The 20812-nt window shown below is 46.9% G+C and overlaps 1 protein-coding gene across 2 annotated transcripts; it reads right to left on the bottom strand.

Annotated features, from left to right (window-relative positions):
- Positions 1-406: 406 nt before the first annotated feature.
- Positions 407-15728, bottom strand: LOC133504064 (histamine H3 receptor). 2 transcript variants are annotated; one of them, XM_061826237.1, is made up of 5 exons: positions 15356-15728; positions 14763-14929; positions 3083-3252; positions 2878-2980; positions 407-1794 (listed from the first exon to the last, which is right to left on the bottom strand). In XM_061826237.1, the coding sequence occupies exons 1-5, from the start codon at positions 15591-15593 to the stop codon at positions 1309-1311; spliced, it is 1164 nt and encodes a 387-aa protein (XP_061682221.1). In that variant the 5' UTR covers positions 15594-15728; the 3' UTR covers positions 407-1308. The 2 variants fall into 2 exon arrangements, with proteins under 2 accessions (XP_061682221.1, XP_061682220.1); XM_061826236.1 differs by having other exon boundaries at positions 2878-3252.
- Positions 15729-20812: the final 5084 nt, after the last annotated feature.

Genomic DNA, 20812 nt, shown 5'->3' with positions numbered 1-20812 from the left:
TCTGTGGTTTCCCCTCACATTCCCAAAACATGCAACTCTAAATTGCCCGAAGGTGTGATCGAGGCTGCGGTTGTTCATCTCTATGTGTGCCCTGCGATTGGCTGGCATCCAGTTCAGGGCGAACCCCTCCGGCACTCCCCGCGACCCTTGTGAGGATGAGCGGCTAAGAAAATGGCTGGATGTATTGCAACTACTGACTTTGAAAAGAAAACATAACAAATTGGCTTTTAAAAAAAAATTATTATGATGATTATCATGCAAATAGAAAATATTGTGGTCATCCTAATTGAAATGGGAAAGGCTTGGTCTGATTTCATGTGAGGGGGAAAAAAAATTGATATAAACTTCTGGTTTCAACAGTACATCATCCATCCATCCATTTTCTTTCCCGCTTATCCTCACGAGGGTCGCGGGGAATGCTGGAGCCTATACCAGCTGTCAACGGGCAGGAGGCGGGGTACACCCCGAACTGGTCGCCAGCCAATCGCAGGGCAGATGGAGACAAACAGCCGCACTCGCAATCACACCTATGGGCAATTTATTAAGGTGTCCAATTAATGTTGCATGTTTTTGGGGATGTGGGAGGAAACCGGAGTGCATCCAGCCATCCATTTTCTTTGCCACTTATCCTCACGAGGGTCGCGGGGAATGCTGGAGCCTATCCCAGCTGTCAACGGGCAGGAGGCGGGGTACACCCCGAACTGGTCGCCAGCCAATCGCAGGGCACAAAGAGACAAACGGCCGCACTCACAATCACACCTAGGGGCAATTTAGAGTGTCCAATTAATGTTGCATGTTTTTGGGATGCGGGAGGAAACCGGAGGGCACGGAGGGAACCCACAAAGGCAAACTCCACACAGGCGGGTTCGGGATCGAACCCGGGACCTCAGAACTGTGAGGCCAACGCTTTCCAGCTGTTCCACCGTGCCTATATGAAAACAATTATTTAAAAAAAATCATATTTAGAGTTTCTGCTGTAGTCTTCCGCGCCAAATCGGGGTCCATCAGGGATGTACTTCAAATAAGTGTGTTATTATTTTTTTTTTTTTTTTTTGGGGGGGGGGGGGGACAAGTTTTGGGATTGTCCTGCCTTGGCGGAGGTCCCTGCTCTTCTGCTTTTTAACTTCATGTGCTTTGAGCAACCTCACAGTCTTTTTTTTTCCTCCCTCTTCTTCTCATTTCGGACTTTTGGGATGGAAGAACAAAGAAGTGAAGTTCTTTTTTTTTTTCTTTTTTCCCCCTTTTTTTTTTCTTTACACAGTTTGTCAGTTTTTGCATCGGTTCGAGCGTTTGGCGCATCCAGCGGCTCTAGCACGACTGCGCCTCCGCCACCTGAGGCTGGACGGATTGTTTCTTGGGACACAGGATCTTGGAGAAAGCCCTTCGGAAGCTGCTGTGGCACAACGGGTACAGGAACGGGTTGATGGCCGAGTTGATCCACAGGAGCCAGAACGTGATGTCGTACCAGTAGTTGGCCACGCACGTCCCGCTGCAGGCGGCGCGGATGATCATCAGCAGCGTGTAAGGGGCCCAGCAGATCCCAAAAGTGCACACGATGACGGCCAGCGACTTGGCGATCTTGATGTCTCGGGAGAGGCGGGATCCCGGCGTCCGGCGGCCCGGCGCCCTCGACGCCGGCGAGGACTGGAACAGCCTGGAATTCCTCCCCCCCGGCGAGTAATTCTCCCTGTGCGCCAGGATCTGGCTGGCGTCCGCGTTGGCGCCGGACGGCGGCGAGATCCCGTCGTCGTCCTCGATGACGGCCGAGATGGCGGTGGGCTCGCTGCACGACACCTTGACGAAAGAGCGGAATCGTGTCGTCACGAACGCGGGTCGCTCGTCAGTCAAATGAAAACTGCGCGGCCCCGCCGCTAATCACGTCGTTCGCGTCGCGTAATTATCGTGGCGAACAGCTGGCTAGATTTTATGGACGGGGGAAGGCTGGGCCGCCGGGAGATGTGCGAAACGTAGCGCGCGTACGCCGGATTTTTACAAACAGCTAGTCAAGAATGAGAAATTACTTGTCAAAAATTCTGAAAATACAGTGTAAAAAAAAAAAATGCACATCTACTGTAATTTCCAGCCTATAAGACGCATCTTTTTTCACACTCTTTCAACCCTGCCACTAATTTGTGCATTTTTTCTAACGGCCGCAAGGGGGCACTCAAGCGGAAGAGGTGTGAATGAGACCAGTGGAATATATGTGCCGAGGAAGTGACTTTTACCAATGTTTTTTTTTTTTTTTAAAGACCCTGTTAGCGCTGTGCTAGCATGTTGCTGCTGTGTTACTACCGTGTCTCAGTGATTTTTACCAGTATGTTTTTTTTTTTAACCAGCCCTGTTAATACTGTGCTACCGTATTGCTGCTGTGTTTATTTTTTTTTTACCGGTATGTTTTTCTTTTTTTTTTTTTTTACCAGCCCTATTCGTGCTACTGTGTTGTTGCTAGGTTAAGCTCAGCTAAGGTATTAAAACTTTGAAACTCTTTCTGTTTACCGTCTTTCTTTGTAAATACCTCATGTTTCAATCTGGGCGCACAAATGCGGCTTATGTATGTACCAAATGGTATTTCCTTTACAAATGTACTGGGTGAGGCTTATAATCAGGTGCGCTCTGTAGGCTGGAAATTACGGTACATAAATCTTAAACATGCACACCTTGACTTGGATCCCACGGCTGGGTTTGTTTTATTTTTAAGATGAAAAAAAAACAAATTAGTGTTGCTAAAATTAATGAAAGTACTTATTCGCTGGAAAAGTCACCTATTGTATTTCTCTATCGCCATCTGGTGGCATCTTTGTGACTAGGCATCGATTTCCGGCACAGCTAGAATGTCAAAGGTCGCAGTCAGAGCAAGGAAAAGGACAGCGGAGTAACCTTGCGCGTCTTGACGAAGAACACGGACCACGCCGCGCCGTCCCGCTGCTTCTTGGTCGGCTGGGGCGGCGGCGCCTCGTGGGGGGGGCCCAGGCCCGCGTTCCTGTTGCGCCGGTGGATGTTCAGATAGATGCTCAGGTTGAAGTAGGCCACGGACACGAAGGGCGTGAAGAACTCGAAGGTGGAGGCGCACAGCAGGAAGTACCAGGTGAAGTAGAACTCGGCGTAGCACTCGTGGGCCGGCACCACGCTGTGGCCCACCGCCGCCTCCCAGAAGATGATGGCGGGGCCGTAGAGGAGGAAGGCCAGAGCCCACACCGCTAACATCTTCAGCACCGCCTGCCGGGTCATGTTGCGTTGGGCTCTGTATTTCACCTGAGTCACAACACGGGCACGGGGGTCAATTTCGGAAATGTTTAGTTTTGTTTTCCCGGCCGACAGAGCTCACCCAGTACATTTGTAAAGGAAATACCATTTGGTACACACATAGGCCGCAGCCATGGAAAAGCTGCAAGTGAAACACGAGATATTTACAAAAGAAAGACGGTACGCAGAGAGTTTAACGCTAGCGCCACCCTGCTAATGCTAACACTAGCGCCACCGCGCTAATGCTAACGCTACCGCCACTGTGGCAACAGGGCCGGTTGAAGAAAAAAAACATACTGGTAAAAATCACTGAGAAACGGCAGTAACACGCTAGCGCAAGCGCTAACAGGGACGGACCGGTAAAAGTCACTTCCTCGGCACATATATTCCACCGGTCTCACTCTTACCTTTTCCGAACGAGTGCCCCCTTGCGGACGTTAGAAAAAAAATGAACAAATGAACCGCATCACCGAATAAGCAGCAGGGCTGATAGCGTGTGAAAAAAGTTGCGGCTTGCAGGCCGAAAATTATATCGTATATGTGCAATTTTTTTTTTACACTGTACATTCTGAATTGTTGACTATTAATTTCTCATTTTTGACTAGTTGTATGTAAAAATCCGGCGTACGCACACGACGTTCGCACACATCCTGAACATCTACCGGGGGCCCATTAAAGCGTTAATTGCAAAAAAAAATAATGATGCAATTAATAATGTATTGACTCATCAGAAAATTGATTTTGACCACACACGCTCCTCCATTGACCGCGGGTGGAGATCATAAAGGCGCAATTGCGAAAAGGTCACGTGAGTTGAGTTCACTGCCAGCACGTAGCACTCAAATGTGCTTTGTTTTGTTTTGTTTCTTTCACTTGTGCAAAAAATGTATTTGCAGCTCCCTTCTTCTTCTTCTCCATTTTGCCTCTTAACACAAAACAACAACAAAAAATGGTAAAACCGGAATAGGCGAAAATTCCCAAAGACGGGGGCGCGCCTGTAAGTCGAGGCGCAAGCGCGGCAGCTGAAAACTCTTTCCCCGGCGCCGCCGATAAATCGCGTATCGATGCGCCGCAGCCGCCGGCTTTCCTGGCAGAGCTGACAAACGTTTAAACGGGCCCCCGAGCGCCGCTGCGCTGACGGAGCCGCGCCGTAAATAAAAAAAGCCACTCGTGATGCGCTTATTCCACCCTGTGTCAGCGCAGACGGACGGAGGAGCGCGGGAGGAGGGCCGCTGGGGGGGGGGGGTGTATTAGGCCTGGGGGGTTTGGGGGTGGGGGGGTAGCTGAAAGAGACATCTGCGCTTTCTGTCTCCGCACGTGCACTTAATCTATTAGCGCCATCATTATCATCATCATCATCGGCATCGTTTTCGTCGTCATGGCATCGCTCCGGAGACACTTCATCGCCACTCATCCGAAATCGCGCCATTCAAAGGACGCGCCCTGAAGTCTTTGTCGCCGCGTCCATCCCTCCATTTCCTTTGCCGCTTATCCTCGCGAGGGTCGCGGGGAGTGCCGGAGCCTATGCCAGCTGTCAACGGGCAGGAGGCCTGGTCGACAGCCAATCGCCGGGCACATCGAGACAAACAGCCGCACTCGAAATCACACCTATGAGCAATTTAGAGTGTCCAATCAATGTTGAGTGTTTTTGGGATGTGGGAGGAAAACGGAGTGCCCAGAGAATACCCACGCAGGCACGGGCAGAATATTATATACTGGTAATATACTGGTCGCCAGCCAATCGCAGGGCACATCGAGACAAACAGCCGCACTCACAATCACACCTACGGGCAATTTAGCGTGTCCAATTAACGTTGAACGTTTTTGGAATGTGGGAGGAAACCGGAGTGCCCGGAGAAAACCCACGCAGGCACAGAGAGAACGTGCAAACTCCACAGAGGCGGGTCCGGGACCGAACCCGGGACCTCGGAACTGTGAGGCCAACGCTTTATCAGCTGAGCCCACCGTGCCGCTTGAAAAGTAGATCTTGGGGTGACGAGGGTCACGGGGAGTGATGGAACCTTTCCCAGCTCTCAAAGGGCAGGAGGTGGGGCACACCCCGAACTGGTCGCCAGCCAATCGCAGAGCACAGCGAGACAAACAGCCGCACTCACAATCACACCTCGGGGGAATTTAGAGTGTCCAATTAATGTTGCATGTTTTTTGGGATGCGGAAAGAAACCGGAGTGCCCGAGAAAACCCACACAGGCACGGGGAGAACACGCAAAAACCACACAGGCGGCGCCGGGATCGAACCCGGGACCTCAGAACTGTGAGGCCAACGCTTTCCAGGTGTCCTGCCATCACACCTACGAGCAATTTAGAGTGTCCAATCAATGTTACGTGTTTTTGGGATCTGGGAGGAATCCGGAGTCCCCGGAGGAAACCGACGCAGGCACGGGGAGAACATGTAAACTCCACACAGGCGGGGCCGGGATCGAACCCGCGACCTCAGAACTGTGAGGACAGTGTGAGAACTTTGTTGTTGCCACATGTAAAAAAAAAAATAAAAATCAAATCAAATTAAAAAAAAAATCCACCAATGGAGCTAGCACAAGTGGTTGACATATCTGCATCGCACTCGAAGGCTCCGGGTTTGAATTTGCGTGTTTACTCCACGTACTCTGACTTCCTCTCCAGATTTGAAAAACACGCAGTTCGTATTCATTAAATATTCCGAACCAGGACTGTCCGCATATTTTTTTATTTGATTTTTTGAGGGCTGCTTACGGTAAAATCAAAGGACGTTGACATTTGTCACCATTTATTTATTTAACACGCTAAAACCAATCAGCATAAGTTAAGTTTGAACCGTGATTTTATTTTATTTTATTTTACTTGAAGATCACTGCAACGTCTCCCCGATGTGTATTTCAGTGTCGGTTTTTGAAGGGTCTGATATGCTTTTATCATATCAGGCCTCGCGGGTCCTGGCGTGTATTAATATGTGGGGAGTCGAATCCTTATTTTATTTTATTTTTTTTATCTCTGTGAAGAAGTTTCGAGTTGCATTTTTTTTTATTATGAAAACGGCAATGTAAACAACATTTGTTTGATTGAAAGATATGCTAATCAATTGATTTTTCTACCAATACCCACCCGCTATCCCGAGCCGCATCAGAATCGGAACCAAAAAAGAAAAACAATCTATACTGGGATGACCTTGACATGGAGCAGATGTGGGAGAAAACATTCACCGTTGATGCTGTTTGCTCATGGAACAAAATTACCTTCATTCAACGAAGCGTTATGAAATGAAAGGCTCTTTTATGTTTGTTTTTTTGTTTGTTTTTTTTACTATTTTAGTTATGAATAGTTTCTTTGTGTTTTTGCAAATCCAGAAATCTCATAATAAAGTTCTTTTCTCCTGTATGTTTAGTGATATGTAGCGGAGACGTTTATGTAAATATAAATAAAATGTCCAATTATTCATTGATACTATTATCCATCCATTTTCTTAGCCGCCTATCCTCACAAGGCTGTCGCCTATCGCAGCTGTCGACGGGCAGGAAGCGGGGTACACCCTGAACTGGTTGCCAACCAATCGCAGGGCACATATAGACAGACATGTCGCACTCACAATCACACCGACGGGCAATTTAGAGTGTCCAATTATGTATATATATGGATAGTATTTTTGGGGGGTGGCATGGTGGCTCACCTGGAAAGCGTTAACCTCGCAGTTCTGAGGTACGATTCCGGCCCCGCCTGTGTGGAGTTTGCATGTTCTCCCTGTGCCTGTGTGGGTTTTCTCCGGGCACCCCGGTTTCCTCTCACATCCCGAAAACATGCAACATTGATTGGAGACTCTAAATTGCCCCAAGTGTGATTGTGGAAAAGCTGGAAAGCATTGGCCTCACAGTTCTGAGGTCCCGGGTTCGATCCCAGACCCGCCTGTCTGGAGTTTGCGTGTTGTCCCCATGCCTGTGTGCGTTTTCTTCGGGCACTCCGGTTTCCTCCCACATCCCAAAAACACGCGACATTAATTGGACACTCTAAATTGCCCCAAGGTGTGATTGTGGAACAGCTGGAAAGCGTTGGCCTCACAGTTCTGAGGATCCGGGTTTGATCGTGGACCCGCCTGTCTGGAGTTTGCGTGTTCTCCCCATGCCTGTGTGGGTTTTCTTTGGATACTCCGGTTTCCTCCCAGATCCCAAAAACATGCAACATTGGACACTCTAAATTTCCCCTAGGTGTGATTGGGAGTGGGCATTGGCCTCACAGTTCTGAGGACCCGGGTTCGATCCCGGCTCCACCTGTGTGGAGTTTGCATGCTCTCCCTGTGCCTGCATGGGTTTTCTCCGGGCACTTCGGTTTCCTCCCACATCCCCAAAACACGCGACATTAATTGGACACTCTAAATTGCCCCAAGGTGTGATTGTGGAACAGCTGGAAAGCGTTGGCCTCACAGTTCTGAGGATCCGGGTTTGATCGTGGACCCGCCTGTCTGGAGTTTGCGTGTTCTCCCCATGCCTGTGTGGGTTTTCTTTGGATACTCCGGTTTCCTCCCAGATCCCAAAAACATGCAACATTGGACACTCTAAATTTCCCCTAGGTGTGATTGGGAGTGGGCATTGGCCTCACAGTTCTGAGGACCCGGGTTCGATCCCGGCTCCACCTGTGTGGAGTTTGCATGCTCTCCCTGTGCCTGCATGGGTTTTCTCCGGGCACTTCGGTTTCCTCCCACATCCCCAAAAACACGCGACATTATTGGACACTCTAAATTGCCCCAAGGTGGTGATTGTGGAACAGCTGGAAGCGTTGGCCTCACAGTTCTGAGGATCCGGGTTTGATCGTGGACCCGCCTGTCTGGAGTTTGCGTGTTCTCCCCATGCCTGTGTGGGTTTTCTTTGGATACTCGGTTTCCTCCCCTCTCCCAGATCCCAAAAACATGCAACATTGGACACTCTAAATTTCCCCTAGGTGTGATTGGAGTGGGCATTGGCCTCACAGTTCTGAGGACCCGGGTTCGATCCCGGCTCCACCTGTGTGGAGTTTGCATGCTCTCCCTGTGCCTGCATGGGTTTTCTCCGGGCACTTTGGTTTCCTCCCACATCCCCAAAACACGCGACATTAATTGGACACTCTAAATTGCCCCAAGGTGTGATTGTGGAACAGCTGGAAAGCGTTGGCCTCACAGTTCTGAGGTCCCGGCTTCAATCCCGGCCCCGCCTTTGTGGAGTTTGCATATTCTGCCCGTGCCTGCGTGGGTTTTCTCTGGGCACTCCGTTTTCCTCCCACATCCCAAAAACACTCAACATTGATTGGACACTCTAAATTGCTCATAGGTGTGATTGTGAGTGCAGCTGTTTGTCTTGACGTGGCCAGCGATTGGCTGTACCCCGCCTCCTGCCCGTTGACAGCTGGGATAGGCTCCAGCACTCCCTGCGACCCTCGTGAGGATACGCGGCGAAGAAAATGGATGGATTTTTTGGCTTGAGTTGCCAAACCCCGCTTTGCTCAAGGGGATACCGCAATGGGATCCCAACAGCACCCCAAAATCATCTTCAAAAGCTAATTTAACACAGTTAGCCAAGGTTCATTTCCCGCGTGCGTGGAGAAAAGCGGTACACCAAAGTACAAACGGCAGATTACCCCAAATGAAAGCCGGCAATGACGACCACACCACGCTCTTGTCGGGCCATAATTTGGATGCTTTTTTTTAAACGAGCGATCCCGTTCGGCTTCCTAATAACGCCGCCACTCGCAGTTTCCTGTTCCTCCGGAGCAATTGCGAGGGCTAATTAAGAGGCACAAAACAAAGAACGGGCGTACTGTACGCTGGCACGCGGCAGTTGGCGGGAGCGCGCGACCGACCGAGCCTGGCGCCGTCCGAGAAATTAAAAACGCGGCGCAAATCGAAACTGCCGCTCGGCCGGCTTCATTCGGAAACGCGGGGGACGAAGAATTGGTTCCTGGGCTGTGGGTAAGAGTCATACAAGTGTAAAAAGAAGTTGACCGCCTCTAAAACTGCAGGTTTGTTCGGATGTCAAAACAATGTTCATTCCCGCAGGAAATCATGGAAATGGAAATAATGTATGTATTAATGTATTGTATTAATGTATTAAATATATATATATAAAAAACAACAATTTAGTATCAAATTTTTGTCATCACAAAACCTGATTGGACGTCTAGAACCTATTTGACGGCATTATAAGCCTTTGATCATCCAGCAAAAAAAAAAATGTAATCCAATGTCTCTTTCAAATGATTAATAAGTACTATACACTAAATTAAAAATATATATTAAATATGAAACCGCTTGATTGGGAGGAACGCCCCCCCTTCGGAGACACCCTGGGACAGGGGTGTCAAACTCATTTTTCTCGCGGGCCACATTGTAGTTCTGGTGAAACAAAAATATTGAATCGTCTCGTCATATTTACATCATCAATTCATGAACGAGTTTAGGAATCAGAAACCAATGGTAATGGTATTTTTTTTCAACTATTCATGTTTGGTAACACAAAAATGCTCGTATTTATGATACGCGACGATTTGAAATTTTGGTTCCGATTCTTACAAGAATCGTGGAAATTGACGCTGTAGATTTGGCTTCGCGGGCCACATAAAACCGTGTTGCAGGCCGGATCTGGCCCCCGGGCCTTGAGTTTGACACCTAGTGCTCTAAATAGTCATGATATGAGTTCTCTTGAGCAATATGACTTTGTTTCTTATGTTAAGTAAATAAAGACCTTTATTAGCTTAGAAATTATTCAACACTTTTTTTTAAAAATATGGCACTTTTTGCAATCCAAAACAATACATTTATATAGAAATTTTGAAATGTTCAAAATTATATTTTCCGAAATACAAACTGATTATCTTGAAAAAAATAACATTTTTTTTTCGTCTTTAAAAAAGACGTCTTATTCTGGAAAATTATATTAAAAAAGAAAAATGTAGTGTAACTTTTTTTAAAAGACTAATTTTAACCAAGTTTGGCAAATATTCTTGTTTACAATCAGTAAAAAATAAAGCCCATTAAACTCAAAACACTAGACTGGATCTGGCCCCCGGGCCTTGAGTTTGACACCTTGTGCTCTAAGTAGCCATGATATGATTTTTTTTCTCTTGAGCAATATGTCTTATATTAAGTAAGTAGATAAAGACCTTTATTAGCTTAGAAATTATTCAACACTTTTTTTTTAAATATGGCACTTTTTGCAATCCAAAACAATACATTTACATATAATTTTTGAAATGTTAAAAATGTTATTTTCCTGAATACAAACTTATTATTATCTTTAAAAAAACATTTTTTCCTCCTCAAAAAAACCTTCTTATTCTGGAAAATTATATTAATTATTTTTTTTGTAAAAACTAATTTGTAAGCTATTTTGGAAAATATTCTTGTTTAATATCAGTAAGAGGAGCTGGGGGATGTTATTGGCGGGGGGGAGTCTGCCTGCTGCTCCTCCGCATTGAGAGGAACCAAATCAGGTGGTTCCTCGATCTGATCAGGGCGCCTCCTGGGTGAAGTATTCTGGGCCCGTCCCACCAAGAGGAAGCCCCGGGGACGACGCTCGAGGTAATCAAGCTCGGGTGTGATCGGTAAAAATTTACCAAAAATTACTTCATGATTTAAAAAAAAAAAAAAAAAAAAAGGTGAGGGGGGTGATTGGATAATTTTTTTTCTTTAAAAATGAAATCACAATTATAAAAATAAAATTGCATTTTCGGTTGCCTTGAGTAATATTTGTCTGATATTTGCATTTGTCTCTTAAAAATGAAAATGGGGGACGCTAAGCCCCCCCCCCCAAATTTTCTAAATTAAATTTGATATATTTTTTACGCAAATGCCAGTCGGGGTTTTTGCCATTAAGACAAATCAATTTGCACTCCCAAAAAATGATTTCAAAATGACAAAACACTAAAAATAACCAAAAAAAAAAAAAATGTAGGCCAACTCGCTGTCAAAGGGAGCAGCTGGTGCCTGAAGTGAATATTAAAACACACCTAAAATATTCCAAATATGCATCCATAAATCAGTGCAAAAAAAAATGCTGCTTGGTATTCACTGGCTGTGCACCTTCTCCAAATCAACTCAAGGTTGTATGACAGAAGGTCTTGTGGCTTTCAAGCAAACGTACGCGTGACTGCGTGACTCTTGGGGTGGGGGGGCTCGGTGGGTGTTCGTATGCTTAATGAATCCCTAATGCCGGCCACCAGGGGGGGGGGGGGGGCGCGCTCAAATGAACATGAAATGCCCAGTAATTTGTCTCCCAAATTTCTCTTTGAAGGCCTCCTATGGCCATTTATTATTTATTTTCGCTAACTTTCATGTAATTCCCAACCTGAGGCTTGGATTTTTTGAAAGTAAATTCCATTATTATTATTATTTTATTATATATACGTGTATTTCTACGCCGCCACCCGCCACACATCCGTCGAGTCCTGAATTGAACTGCGTTCATTCATAAACACGGCCGCGAGCCATACATACAAAGTAGGACAAATGAGCAAAGGAATTCATCCATCCATCCGTTTTCTTAGCCGCTTATCCTCACGGGGGTCGCGGGGAGTGCTGGAGCCTATCTCAGCTGTCAACGGGGAGGAGGCGGGACACACCCCGAACTGGTCGCCAGCCAATCGCAGGGCAAATAGGGACAAACAGACGCACTCACAATCACACCTCGCGGTAATTTCGAGTGTCTAATTAATCCATCCATTTTCTTTGCCGCTTATCCTCACAAGGGTCACGGGAGTGCTGGAGCATATCCCAGCTGTCGACGTGCAGGGGGCGGGGTCACACCCTGAACTGGTTTCCAGCCAATCGCAGGCCACATAGAGACAAGCAGTCGCACTCACAATCACACCTATGGGCAATTTAGGGTGTCCAATTAATGTTGCATCTTTTTGGGGTGTGGAAGGAAACCGCAGTGCCCGGAGAAAACCCACGCAGGCACGGGGAGAACATGCAAACTCCACACAGGCGGGGCCGGGATCGAACCAGGATTTTCAGAACTGTGAGGCCAATGCTTTACCAGCTGACCAAGGAAATTCAGTTGTGTGTAATCATGGGAAATGACACAGGGGAAAAGTATTGAACACACAAAGTGGTGTTGTTTTTTTTTTTTTTTTAAATACTTAAATACTACAAAAGCCTTTGTTCGCTTTGACAGCTTGAGGACGCCTCCTGTATGGAAAAACGAGTTGCATCCATTGCACTGGTGTATTTTTTATATATATATATTTTTTTTTTTTTTGGGGGGGGGGGGGGGATTCCTCCACACAAGCAGTCTTCAAACCTTGAAGGTTCCGTGGGCTTCTTATATGGACGCTTGACTTTGAATCCTTTCCACAAAATTTTCAGTTGGATTCAAGTCAGGTGATTGGCTTACTTTTCTTTCTTTGACACCAATTGAGATTTGTCACATCTTTTGGATGGTCATCCTGCTGAAATGTCCACCCTCATTTCATTTTCATCATCCTTGCAGCAGATTTTTGTCAAGAATTTCCTGGTACATTTGCCAATTTATCCTTCCTTCAATAATGTGTAGTTTACCAGGGCAATTTGTTGAAAAGCAGCCCCACGCAATCCCGTTCCCACCTGCGAACTTCACCATTGGTCCCGTGTTTTTCGGGTGATGCGCAGTGCCATTTGTCCTCCAAGCGTGGTGCGTATTATGGGATCCAAATAGGATCCAACACTTTTGCGCACAACAACCAAAGTATAATCTCCCAGTATTTAACTTCCTTGTCCAAATTTTGTTCCCCAAACTTTAAGCGACCTTTGACATGCTCTTTTTTTCCCCAGCAATGTGGTTTTGCATAGTGAGTGCGCATGGGTCTTAGAAAACTCTTCTGATTATTCCTTGCACTCCTCTGTCAGAAATCCTGTAATGAACACCTGATCGAGGCCCATTTGTGGTATAAAACTGGCTTTCCACGAAGGTACTATTGCCCTAACTGTGCTCACTAGAAAATCATGAGATGTGTCTTCACTCAGACCCTGCCAATCAGACTTTTTCCAAGTACATCAATCGGGACTCGACCAGTTGATATTCATTTCTACTGACAATTTCTGTTTGATTATTGATAGATTCGAGGTGTTGTCTTGGCTTTCCATATCTTTTTTTAAACTCCCTTTCTTTATGTGTTCAATACTTTTTCCCCGTGTCTCCACTTTCTTTGTATGTATGATTACTTGGGTTGTTCCCAACAATCGATGACATTTTCAGGTCAGTACCACCTTTGGAAGTCTATTTACTGAGAAAAATGTTGACGTGTTAAATACTTATTTTAGCTGCTGCATTGATACCTGTATACCCACACTTTTTTTTGACTATTTAGAAATGTTTTCTCATTTATGACAGACTGCATATGTTGACACTGAGAGTACGGTATAAATTTTTAGCACGGAAGTTGAGAACCCAAAATGCTAAACAGTTAGCAATCTCAATTAGCATTAGCGCACTAGCGATTAGCATTTTAGGTTAGAACTCGCATTCAGCTCACTCATTCTAAAAATATTATATGTACATTAGACATCTAAATGCGTCTTTAAAATATTCTCACAGGCTTTCCCGTCTTTTTTGGGCAAAGTTTATCGCTGGCCCAACACCGCGTCCGCCTGCAATAAATGTCTGTGTGAAATATGGCTTCAGGTGGTGCAAACGTGGCTTTTTTTTTTTTTTTTTTTTTTTGGGGGGGGGGGGGGGTCCGGAAGCTTTGAAGCAGAAATTTTGCATTGATCTATTTTTTTTTTTTAAGTCGACCTCGGTGAGTTATTGAATTTTTCTTTCCCATCCCTGACTCGGAGGGAGTCATCTTATTTGAAGTATTTGAAGAACAACTCCTGCAAAGACCTGGACAGGACATGTAAGCTAGGTTTTAAACCCTGAAGCACACAACTGCGAGACACGTGTGCCGACCGCTAGCGCACCTTGCAGCCCCAATCATTATTATGTGTTCGACTTAATTGGACACATCCAAAATATTAGAAAGAGTTCTGCGCGTGCCGCAGTGCTCCGCGCCTCCAATATTGAGCCTCAGCATTAAAAGCACATCTTTTGTTTTGTTTTTTTTGGGGGGGGGGTTTCGCATCAGGGAGGGGGACGGTAGTATCCGCAGCCCCGGTGACAGAAAACAAAAGAACAGGCGCACACCTTGGACTGTTCACACCAAAATTCACAGCTATGAACAAATTAGTCCGGAATAACCCGCACGTGGGAGGACCCAGTCTGCCCGAAGACAAAATGCAAACTGGAACACATAACCCGAGATTCAAACCCTGAACCTCCGAGGTGACATGGCAACCACGAATCTGACGTGTTGCTGCATTCGGTTTTATTTGGGTTTCTTTTTTTTTTTTTTTTTTTGGGGGGGGGGGGGGTTGTGCCTGACTTCTTTGTAGACAGTCCAAATATTACGCAGGACTCTCGTTGTGACGCAGTGAAAATTGCACCTCACCACCAAAAGCAATGATTTTTTTTTTTTCGTGTGTTGTTGTTGTTGTCTTTTCTGATGTCTTTTTTTTGGGGGGGGGGTGCGTGGGGGGGGGGTGTACTCACAGCTCTGGTGACAGACAGGAATCGGTCGTAGCTGATGAGCACGATGTTGAAGACGGAAGCGGTGCAGAGCAGGTAGTCCATGACCAGCCACACCTTGCACAGGGTCTTGCTCAGCATCCACCTGCCCGTCAAGTTGTACGGAATGTACACCGGGATGCAGAAGGCACCTGGAGGGGCGCCGTCACGGAGGACATCATGATGAGGGTGAAGATTGGGGGGGGGGGGGGCAAACGTGTCAGTTTACACATGCAAGGGGGCAGATGAGCGACGGTTTTGGAATGCAATCAGATTCCCTGCAGTGGTTTGATTGAGCGCGGGGGGGGGGGTGCAAGGGGAGGTGGGGGGGGCACCTTGTGCTGCAGATCAGAGCAGCACAAATGGTGAGAGGAAGAGCACCCCCCCCCCAAAAAAAAAAAATAATAGTAATAATCATAAAAAGCACATCTATTTTTGGCTGCTTTCTAGTGTACTCCATATTGAGTGATTGAGAGATAATTGTAGGGTGGAACAAAAGATTGCAGGGAGGAAGATGCGCGCGCGGGGGGGGGGGGGGGGTGTCCAAAATGTGAGAGCGTACAAAGAAGGCAACTCACCCACGAGGAAATCGGAAATGGCCAGGTTGAGGAAGAAGTAGTTGCTCTGAGTTCTCAGGGATTTGTCCACGACGAAGGCCAGGATGACCAGCGCGTTGCCCGCCACCACCGTGGCCACCAGCGTCCCCATCAGCACCGACAGGAGCAGCGCCAGGTAGCCCGGCAGCGGCAGCGCTCCGCCGGAACCCGCCGCCGCCGGGGTCAAGTTGCCGGTGGAGTTGGACTCCAACACGCCCATCGCTCAGCGGATCTCCCGCAGCATCGTCACGCCCTCGGACTTCCCAAGTTCAACTGTGCCGCCCGAAAAACACCCGCGGGAGACGCGCGCGGCTCGGGTCGTCCGCCATCGCTTCTTTTCGGGACTTTCTTGAAGTTTTGTTATTTGTATTTTTTTTTTTTTGGGGGGGGGGTGAGAAAAAGAAGAAGAAAAGAGAGCTCGCCCGAGAAAAAGAAATGATTTAAAAAAAAAAAAAGAAGAAGAGAGAGCCTTCCGCTGGTCACCTCGTGGACGCTGGAGCGGGAGGGGGTTGGGGGTGGGGAGGGGGGGGGGTAAATCTCCAGCTCGTGCGTGGCGCGCGCCTTTATTCCTTGTGCGCATGAGAGGTGTGAGCGCACGTTTTTTTTTCACCCCCCCCCAACTCACCATCCGCGCTGCAGCCGCGCGCTACTTCCGTTCGGAACTCCACAATAAAAGCTTCTCCACAACAATGACAAGGTCACACGATTACACCCCCCCCCATGCCTTAAAGATAAAAATAGAATAGAAAAGAATAGAAGTCTTTTTGATGAGCTATGGTGCAGGTAGAAGGAAATCTTCAAAGAACTCCAGGTTTGTATGACTAAAGAATAATAAAAAAAAATTAAATTGGTGGGCAAGTGGAGCTCGTTATGAATAAGCATATTATGGTGATTTAAAGTTCCAAAATTGCTTTTGTGGTGTTAATCCAGAGTTTAAGAGACACAAAATAAAAGGCTCGTCACAACCTAGATGAGGCCACCATAAATCTAAAACCAAAACCAGAAATAAGGGAGGAAAAATATTTGAGGAATAAAAAAATGTCAATGATTTTTTTTATTGCTTTAAAAGCATAATAATGGCTTTGACTAGAATAGAATATCATTATTAATTTAGAGAAGATGGGTAAATTAAATTAATAGGATTTTGATCATTGCCAGCTGCGATATTTCACTGCTGTACGGTATAAAAAATTTGGAGTGCAAATCCAACCCCGTGTTACCAAGAATGGAGAGTATAATAATAATAATAATAATAATAAAAGAATAACATCAAAACTACATTGAGGCAGTACTGAATTATGGGCAAAGGGCTGGTGAGGTAACGTGCAATAATACTCAACATACATTAGGGATACTGTATTTCTATCCAACCATTTTCTTTGCCGCTTATCCTCACAAGGGTCGCGGGGAGTGCCGGAGCCCATCCAGCTGTCATCGGGCAGGGGGCGGGGGTACACCCTGAACCGGTCGCCAGCCAATCGCAGGGGACATCGGGACAAACAGCCGCACTCGCAATCTCACCTATGGGCAATTTAGAGTGCCCAATTAATGTTGCACGTTTTTGGGATGTGGGAGGAAACCGGAGTGCCCGGAGAAAACTGACACAGGTACGGGGAGAAGATGCAAACTCCAGGCAGCCGGGGCAGGGATTTGAACCTCGGTCCTCAGAACTGTGAGGCCAAGCTCGCTCAGATGCGAGTCCAACTGTTGAATATTTCGAACTTTTTCTGCTGGATGACAAAATGCTTGAATCCACCATGAAGGTTTTTTCTTTGGTTTTCAGAAAATCTGTCAAACAGATGCACGGCGCAGCACCGCGAAGACGCCTCACCGGGTCCAGAATCCAACGGTTCATAGACGGGCATTTAAGTTGGAGTTTTTGTCACTGGTGTTTGCCAGTTCGTTGCCCTGAGTTACTGAGTTGCATTCATTTACAGTAGGAACCTCCACCACTAAGAATACTGTAGTGTTGAGCTATCCCCGTTACAACGTTTCTGTGGCATCACAGTTTAGTCCTGTCCTAGTTTATGTTTCATAGTCATAATCAAGTCCTAATTCATGTTTCTTAGTTTGTCTCCTGGTCATCAGACCTCGCTTCACATTTTTGGATCCCGCCTAGGCTAGCGTTTCTCTACCTCTGCCTTCTCGGACCCTGTTCCTTGAATAAACAACGCCTAACATCATGCTCGCGTCTCGGAGTCCTGCATTTGGGGCCAGCCTCGCACCGGCGGCTCGTGACAATATGCCTCACTTTTTTGTTGTTGTTTGGAAATGGAGGAGAAAACCGACGTAGCCGAGCACCAGTTAGGCCAGGGCGCGGATTCCAACCCTCAACCTCATAACTGTGACGCGCTTGCGCTCACCGCTCGCCCGCCACCTCGTTTCGTTTGTCGCTTCCAAGGCGCGGGACTGGAAAATATTCACTATGCGGCTTCCCGCGACCGCCACCCCCCCCCCCCCCTTCTTAAATCTGCCACCCGCCGTGCTTGCTCTTTTATTGTGGAGGAATCCGAGCATCCGGCGGCGGCGCCTCTTTGTCCTCACCCTCCTCATCCCCGTCATCGTGTCTGCACTGTGCACTCACAAATCTACTCCACGTCAACTTGTCTAATCCTCATCTCCATTCAGGGTCCGCCGAGTAACAAATGTCGCCCCCCACAACCCCTCCCACCCAAAAAAAATGTGACCCTGCTCGTGTCCGGTGATGTAGCAGTGATGATATGATATGAACGCATATCACCATGAGAAAAAACCATCAATACCGAGGGAGGAAAGACGGGATTTGTCTCGCGGCTAAGACGCGGCGTCTTTTCTTTTTATTTATTTATTTGGAAATTGGAGCATCCAAATCAGAGCCCCCCCCCACCCCACCCCCCACCCCAAGTGCTCAAAGTCTAATAACAAAATTTCAGAGATGCCATCATGAGCATCCACTGTGTAAAATATGCAAATCCACTTGGAAATTTAATAAATGAAGGCTAAACCGGCTAAGCTTGCAACGGCTTGTTTAGCCCATGGTAACCGCGCTAATAATTGGCATTATCAACACGCGCAAGGCGTTAAAACCTCAAATAACCTCGCCGGCGCACGCGGGCCTTTGTCGTCGGCGGCGCTTCCGCTGCTGTTGGTCGAAAACGGCGACGGTTGCCTTTATTGACACCGCAGGTGTCAAACTCAAGGCCCGGGGGCCAGGTCTGGCCCACCACATGATTTTATGCGGTCCGCGAAGCCAAATCTCGAGCGTCAATTTCCGTGATTCTTGTCAAATCTGTACAAGGATTTCATATTGTCAAATTGTGAGATTTTGTGTTACCAAATGTGAATAGTTGAAAAACAGATTGCCCTTGATTCCTGATTCCTAAACTAGTTCATAAATTGATGATGTAAATATGATTAAATATTTTTGTTCCACAATCATAACGGTCTTCTGAGGGGAAACCGGAACCACAATGTGGAGAGAAATGAATTTGACACCCCTGATTTACACAATCTGAAATTAAGCAGTTATTGCGCCCAGTAGAAAGCGTTTATGCCCGCACACCTACAGCTATTTTTTTTAGGGGAGGGGACAAAATGAAAAATAATTGTAGTTATTTTTAAAAATGAAAAAATACACACAATTGATTGTATTTGTTGGGCAGCTATATAAAGTTTAAAACAGTAAGCTTGGTGTCCTAATAAATAAAGGATAAATATATAGATAAAAGTATCGAGAACAAAAACTGGATAAATAAATCAAATAAAAATTAACCTTTGTTTTTTTTAATCTAGTTTTGACACCACAGAAGTGTTGTTACAGCGTTACCAAAGTTAAATGATTTTAAAAAATAATAATAAAATCAGGCCTCAAAATTTTGAGAAATCAAGCCATTGTCTCCGCTCTCAAACGCTGTGGGCGTGTCCCCTGAATGGCGTCAAACCACGCCCCCTTCAATTGTCAATCCAATACGAACACTCCGACTTGAAAAATGAAATTGACTTTACATACTTTAAATTTTCGCCAGCTTCCCATGCGACAAATGGGTATCTCATGACGTCTCACGGCCGCAAGGGGGCACTCGAGCGGAAAAGGTTAAGAATGAGACCGGTGGAATATATGTGCCGAGGAAGTGACTTTTACTGGCCCTGTTAGCGCTGTGCTAGCGTGTTGCTGCTGTGATACTGGCGTGTCTCAGTGAAATTTACCGGTAAGTTTTACTTTAACAGGCCCTGTTGGCGTTAGCGCTAGCATTAGCTCTAGTGCGGTGCTAGCGTTAAACTCTTTCTGTGTACCGTCTTTCTTTGTAAACATCTCGTGTTTCAATGTGAATTTTAATGTACTTGCGGGTTTTACACAGGTGCGGCGTATGGATGTACCAAATAGTATTTACTTGGTGAGGCTTGTAGCCAGGTGCGCTCTGTAAGTCCAGATCCCGTTGATGATGACCGTCAGGTTACGATCAAAGCCTGCGAAGTACAACTGTTTGCCAAACCGTGGACGGTTTTGGACTTAGAAATGCGGGCAGGGAAGGACAAGCTTCAATATTGAGGTCAACACGAAACCTAGGCCCCCCCACCCCCCCCCCCGGTCCAGTACGCTCTTTGACGCCCACAAGCTGGGTTCTAAGAACCCTTGAGGCCGGGTGACGGCGCGGAGAAGATCCGTGACGAGCGCACGTGTGAAACGGGAAGCGCGACGTGGTTGGTCCCCGAAGCGGGTGGGGTGCCGGAGAAACTCATTTCAAACCCGCCGACGCCCTCAGGCAAAAGCTGGTTAACCCTGAGGATAAAAAAAAAATTATAGTTAAAAAAAAGAAAAATCTCAAGAAGTAAAGGCAGCAGTTTTTTTTTTTTTTTGGGGGGGGGGCAGTGCGGCTTACAGTAAGGAGTGTAATCATCTTGAGACGGGAGAAACCAAGCAACCTCTGCACAAACACGCGGCATAACATGGGGGGGGTGGGGGGGGCAATTGCTTCGGAGGGTCCAGCATCGGTTTTTGACCAAGACCTGCATGACTGCGGTGAACACATATTGACATCCATCCATCCATTTTCCAGGCTTCTTAAATCCTTGAATACTCTATCCATCCATTTTCTTAGCCGCTTATCCTCACAAGGGTCGCGGGCAGTGCCGGAGCCTATCCCAGCTGTCAACGGGGCAGGAGGCGGGGCACACGCTGAACTGGTCGCCAGCCAATCGCAGGGCAGATAGAGACAAACAGCGGCACTCACAATCGCACCTTGGGGCAATTTTGAGTGTCCAATTAATGTTGCACGTTTTTGGGATGCGGGAGAAAACCGGAGTGCCCGGAGAAAACCCACATAGGCACGGGGAGGACATCCAAACCCCACACAGGCGAGTCCGGGATTGAACCCGGGACCTCAGAACTGTGAGCTCTCCAGTTGAACCACCGTGCTGCCCAAGCAAAGAAATTCAGTTGTGTGTAATCATGTGAAATGA

The sequence above is a fragment of the Syngnathoides biaculeatus genome, chromosome 7 (assembly GCF_019802595.1).
Source record: "Syngnathoides biaculeatus isolate LvHL_M chromosome 7, ASM1980259v1, whole genome shotgun sequence".
Lineage (NCBI taxonomy): Eukaryota > Metazoa > Chordata > Actinopteri > Syngnathiformes > Syngnathidae > Syngnathoides > Syngnathoides biaculeatus.
This window is presented reverse-complemented; position numbering and strand designations above follow the sequence as displayed.